General features: G+C 50.0%; 1 protein-coding gene across 1 annotated transcript; it reads left to right on the top strand.

Moving 5' to 3' along the window:
* The first annotated feature begins 3,632 nt into the window (after nucleotides 1–3,632).
* Nucleotides 3,633–4,898, top strand: LOC120678327. The gene has a single exon (XM_039959450.1). It carries the CDS (start codon nucleotides 3,633–3,635, stop codon nucleotides 4,896–4,898), a length of 1,266 nt encoding a protein of 421 aa, XP_039815384.1.
* The last annotated feature ends 1,102 nt before the right edge of the window (nucleotides 4,899–6,000 follow it).

Genomic DNA, 6,000 nt, shown 5'->3' with positions numbered 1-6,000 from the left:
AGAGACCGGCAATCTTATAGTCTTTGACTCATTGAGAAATCCAAAGTCCGCAATCCAACATATCCTAGACCCCTTGAACAGGTAAGTTCAGTTTGCGCAATCAAATCCTTTTTCTGTTAATAACAATTCCTGAATATCAAACTTAACTTTGAGCGCAGTGTTTGGAAAAAATTTGTGAAAAATAACAAAGGACGTGGTCAATGGAGGCCCGAACTGAACGTTAACATGGATTATCCGGTATGTTGATTCATAAAGATTTGTCTAGTTAAGTATATAATCCCAAATTGTTCTAAATTGAGTAATTTATTTGTTTCTCCTTAAGTGTGCGAGACAACAACAAAGAACTGATTGGTGCGGGTACTACGTATGCGACTACTTGCACATCATGACTCCATGCGGGAAGGCTACTGATGAAGATACGAGAGTACGTCCAAACCGTTCACTAGTACATTTTCTTATTTGTACTAACGCACATGATGTTAATCCTTTTTTCCTAAATGATAGATGTCTCAAATGGGGGATGAATGTTACTCTACTGATCGGATCAACGCCGTGTGCGAGCAGCTCGCTGGATTTATTTTGAATGAGATCTTGGATCCTCGAAGCGAGTTCTACCACGACGGTCACATCCATAGAGGACTTCCATCGAGCTCCTGAGGGGACCAGTAGTTGGACTACAAACATGACTTGTACATTTGTAAATATTTTTAAACGTTATGCCTTGATGTTTGTAAATTTGTAAATATATTAGTTCATCTAATTAGCTTAATTATATGCTCGCATTTCACTTTTAGTTAGTTTTAAATATTCTCTGAAAACGAACACGAACGACCGATGAACGTATAGTACTGTAGAGCTTGAGTGCGTTTAGCAATTGTAAAAGAATAAACAGTAATAAATATAACAAACAAAACTAGATTTGGGAAAAAAGGGGAAAAAGTCATTGGTACCGGTTGGAAAGACCAACCGGTACCAAAGGGGCTGCCACCTTGCGTCAGTGTGGCAGCCTTTTTGGTACCGGTTGGTCTTTCCAACCGGTACCAATGGAAGCCTAAGGCACTGGTTGAAAAATCCGATGTCTAAAGGTGAGGCCATTGGTCTCGGTTTGCGGGAACCGGTTGGAAAACCGGTGCCTAAGGGTGTTTCCAACCAGTTCCCAGGGCATGTTTTCTAGTAGTGCCTGCTCGGGGGCTGGGCGCCATCTACGACCCGGTGCATCTCCGTGACTCAGCTAAGGCTTCAGGGCCTAGACATCTGGACTACTCAGAAAGTCTGAGTGACCTAACCCAGGGCTTCAGTGTCGGGGTAACCGAGTCGGGTTCGATCACCGTGGTGACCTCAGAGTGGCCAAACACTAATACCCTCAGGGGGCAGTATGACGAGAATATTGGCTAGATGTTCAGGCATTCGGATAGATGAGTTAAAGATCATTTCTTTGACCCTTGTTGACGGTCCTTAAGTGCTAAAAATGGCCGTCAACTCTTGCAAAGATTTGTGCCAAAACAAATACCAAACTAGAATTAGGACCTTGATACTAATCATTTCCACAAGTTTTGGTGAATCGTTGTTTACAGGAAGCCATGTCTTCATTCGGGTGAAAACCGTGCTCAAACAAAGGGAAAAGTACACATCAGAAGCGTTCTACACGAGCACGAGAATTAGAGGGCCTACATCCTGAAGCAAATTAGCCCAAGCCCAAGAGAAAAGACACTTCCGATGAACACAGCAGCGCACACAAGGATCCTAGGGCCCAAATGACATCCCAAACCCACATATCTATAGGAATGCACACCGCAATCCCCATGAGGAGCCCACAAGGAATACACCGACCGAAGATGAGCCCAAAAGGCCACTAAAAGGGTTCGGCCGACCCCTTGTTGGGCCTGTTCAGGCCCAGCTTTCTCCAGCAGTCTCCCACGGCTCCCCTACATCCATCCCGGACGTGCGTAGTACCACCTCGCAAGTCTAACCGGGGATCCACCCTTGGAGAGGCTATATAAGGAGGAGGAGAGCCCCCCATTCAACACAACAACACAATTGAAGATACACTTTGGTGGGGAAAGGATGTAGATTAAGATAGGGAGTGTGTGAGGAGAAGTGGGGAGGAGTGCCGGGCTTGTCGGCATCCTTCTTCTGCTTGTACCTCGACAGGTACGAATCATTTGAGTAAGTACCTGAGTTTATCTTTTGGTTATGTTCTTGGTAAAGTTATTCTCTTTTGTTATTCGTTTGCGGGTTCATCGTCCGTTCTTATGAGGGATACTCTAGTAGAGGGCCCCTGATAAAGACGGGTAAACCCTGATCGCCGCTAGAGTAGTAATCGAAGGATTAGACGTGGTGTCTAGGCCCTAGATTAACTTTGTTTGTCTCGAGCTCAACTGGCATTGTGGGGTAGACGGCAGGTGGTGACAGCCCTGTCCGTTGGCTACGGAGACAGTCTGCGTGGTTAGTGCACTCCCCCCCCTCCCGCTTGGGTTCGACATAGAGCGATACCGGATATTCCTTGGCAGACCAGGGTCAGACCGGTGCCCGAAGTAAACGAATAGCAGCTGAGCGTACCCTACCTTGATCATTTTCCTTAGATAAACCATGCTTCCCCATTTTTTCACTGGGCTTCAGGAACATCTGCAAACTCCGTCTCCTCGAGCGCGGCGCGGCCGACGGTGGCCACGCTCCCCAGGCTCACGTAGAGTAGGGAGCGCGCGGGCGCGCACCGAGCCACGGCAGGCAGCTGCAGTGGGGGTGTGGAGGGTCCGCTCCGCCGGCGCGCGGGACAGCAGGTGTAGCAGCCCGACGGCGAAGGCGGGGCAGGGGAGAGGAAGGACGGTGTCCAATTTGCAGGCGGGCACTGGCCGCAGCGACACGTGCCTGAAGAGGGCCGCCATGGCCGCGTCTTCGCCTCCAATCGCTAGGACGGAGGCGCTGCCGAGAGATCAAGCACGGAAGCTCTCCTACGCCGAGGCCTGCACTCATCGCGAGAGTGGGCGGCGCGACAAGGCCTGCGGATTGGACACCTCGTCCGTCTCTCGCAGGATCACTCAACGGGGGATTGGGGTGTCAACCTCAACCAAAGAGGGAAATCAGAAATCATCCGGAAAGTTGACAGAGAGGATCAGAGCGGGGGAAGAAGATGATGTTCGGGGTGGAAAAATGAGGAGGGCCGTATTCGCCTGGCTCGGGAAATCAAGCGAAATCTCTTTGTATCGCGAAGTCCGGAAGATCCTCAGGAAATCGGTGCTGCCGAAGACCTCACGAAGCTTGAATCATCATGGGATGACCTCGAAGATGCGCTACGCAGGATTCCGGGCGCGAATTTGGCAGGTCAGTCAAAATTGGGGGAGATTGCAGAGCCGCAGGTGAAGGGGGGCCTGCAAGGGACACCTGGCGACGATCGGAGAGGGGGGTGGGGATCGTTTGGTCGGTCGATTGAACAACTCAACAACCACTCATGGCGGCCAATTGCAGAGGAGCGCTGGATATGGGTTCCCAAGATCGCTCTGCTAGGGGAGACGGGTTATCCAGCCCGACCCGAAGAAATCCGGAGAGAGGGGTGGCGTGCGTGTAGGGTTCGCAGAGTCCGACCTCCGCCGCCGCTCACCAAGACCTTTGCCCAGGCTGTGGAGTCAGACTCCATGGGCTGGGAAGAATCCAGGATGGAGCGTGGGGATCACCGTGGTGTGCCCCCAAAGCGATGGTTCGAGGAATACCGAAGGGGGAGCCGATTCCAGGATGAGGAGGAGCGCGAAGCCAAGCGGCATGAAGACCTCAACCGTGAAAGGAAACTCCGGGAGAGGATGACAAGGGGGCGTGAGTCGTACAGGATGGGAGATCTGTGGGGGTTTAGAGATGGCGACCAATTTGGGAAGAGAAGAGCTATGGAGCCGACCGATCTGGATCGAGGCAACTATCAGAATAGCCAGAGAGTCAGGTTTCAGCAAAGTCAGGTTACCTCCTACACTTCTGCTATTGACAGGCTGGGTGGCATTCACAGGGAGCAGCAGATGAAGGGGAAGGATGATCTTTCTAGGGGCAAGAACTCTGCTGATACTGGAAGGAGTGGAGTTTATTTCAGGTGTAGACAAGAGGGGCATCATCAAGCCGACTGCACAAACCCCCCATTCTGCTTCAATTGCAAGGAAACTGGACACATGGCAGCGAAGTGTCCCAGCAACAAAGGAGCCTCTATGCACATGTATGGTTTTGGCTTTCCAGGACAGGGGTTTCATTGTCTGAAAATTCCAGGCGCAGTCAAGCAGCAGTTGGGAGACCAGGTTGGTTTGATTCAGGTTAAAAGTGGGGATGCTGATGTGTTCAAGATAGAGAAAGAACTGAAGAACCTCATTGATACCAAATGGTCCTGGAAAGTTAAGCAAATCTCTGAATCAAAATACATGGCCACATTCCCAAACAAAATGATCCTAGATACTTTCTCCCGGTCTAAGAGTTTGGATTTGGTGTTTTTCAGCATCAACGTCTCAATCTCGCATTCCAGCTTAGATCATATGGCATCAACAGTCCTACAAATAGGTTGGATTCAGCTTTTCAATGTCCCTGACCCCGCCAAAAACATTGAAGCTGTCACTCTTATTGCTGAGCTAGCTGGGGAAGTGATGGTGGTGGATGAGGTTTCCTTGATCGAAGATGGACCAGGGAGAGTCAAGCTGAGAGCGAGAGAGATAGCGAGCATCAAAGGGTTTCTCGAAATTTTCATCGAGGGGGTAGGATTTGAGATCAAGGTGTTACCTAAAACCAAAGACAAGGTGGTTCGGCAAAATGACCCTTCTCCCCTACCCAAGAATCCTGATGATAGGGACTCCTCTGAGGAAGACGATGACGCAGATGATCTATCTGACTTTGAAAGCAAAGTAAACCGCGCCATGGGAGAGCCTCCCGCATAGTCTGATACCAAGGTGCCAGCAACTGGAAAGAGTGCGGCCACCAAGCAATGGCCACTGCAAGGGGGCGAACCAGGAGACGAGCTACCTGAGAAACGGGTTGCTGAGCTACAAGAACATGAGCAGGAATCAGACAAATCATCGGTGGAGACGCCCAAGGGGCTGGAGCATGCCGCTGCCCCTCCTTCTGGGCACTTCCTGATACACACTGAGGGGGGAGGGCTCAGCTTTCTACCAAAAGACAAATGGCCAACATTGCAGCTAGAACAAAGTGGTGGGACTGGGGGGATCAGCTTCAGTTTTCAACCTTACCGGGGTTGGAATTAAACTCTCAGGATTCTTTAGGAGGAGGAGAAATTGAGGAGGAACAGCCTGAACCTCAGGAGGCGCCAGTGGTGCTGGTCCATGAGGACAAGGAAGAATGGGAAATGGTTATCCCTTCCAAAAAGAGACAAATCAAGAGGAAGGGGTCCCTGCGGTCGCTGCGAGGAAAAGCAATAGGATGGTGACCTCACGAGAGCCTTCGGCGCCGGGGATTACTTCTGTTGTAGCAGGTAATTCTAACTCTTCTAATTCATGTTTTCATATTCTTAGTTCCTGCGAAGAGGAAGATCTAGAAAACATTGCTGCATACTGTGATGTGATGCTTGGGGGGATAAGACAGAAATTTCAGAGTCCATCTCAGCCATGCAATTGGAAGAGATAGCTAGAGCTGCAGTAGCTGAGGCGCTATACAAAACACAAATGGGGAAAAAATGCAGGAACAGCACAGTCTTGAGGGGGAGAATCTGAGTCTGGAAGTGACCAGCAATGATCAGAGGAAACACCTGAATGAAAAAGGTTCCCAAACACATGAAGGAGATAGCGAGCCCAATACGGCTCCAAACGTCAACAATGGGGGTGATGATCCACTGAGACAGGGTACTACAAAGGTTCTGGGGGAGGGACCGATGCAAACTGATAGCGAAGCACATGGGGAGTACTTATCCACTCTGGAAGAGAGACAAACTAGGGGAGATATGCCAAAAAAAAACCTCAGTCGAAGCCGAAAGGAAATAGGCTCAGCCGTGAGCTGAAACGAATAAGCACCAAATGAAAGCACTCA

Source organism: Panicum virgatum, chromosome 6N (assembly GCF_016808335.1).
Source record: "Panicum virgatum strain AP13 chromosome 6N, P.virgatum_v5, whole genome shotgun sequence".
NCBI lineage: Eukaryota > Viridiplantae > Streptophyta > Magnoliopsida > Poales > Poaceae > Panicum > Panicum virgatum.
Note: the sequence above shows the minus strand (reverse complement) of the source record. Positions and strands in the feature narration are given on the sequence as shown.

Excerpts from the sequence above, each read along its gene's own strand:
- LOC120678327 (XM_039959450.1), top strand. The coding sequence starts at position 3,633 with ATGGGCTGGGAAGAATCCAGGATGGAGCGTGGGGATCACCGTGGTGTG.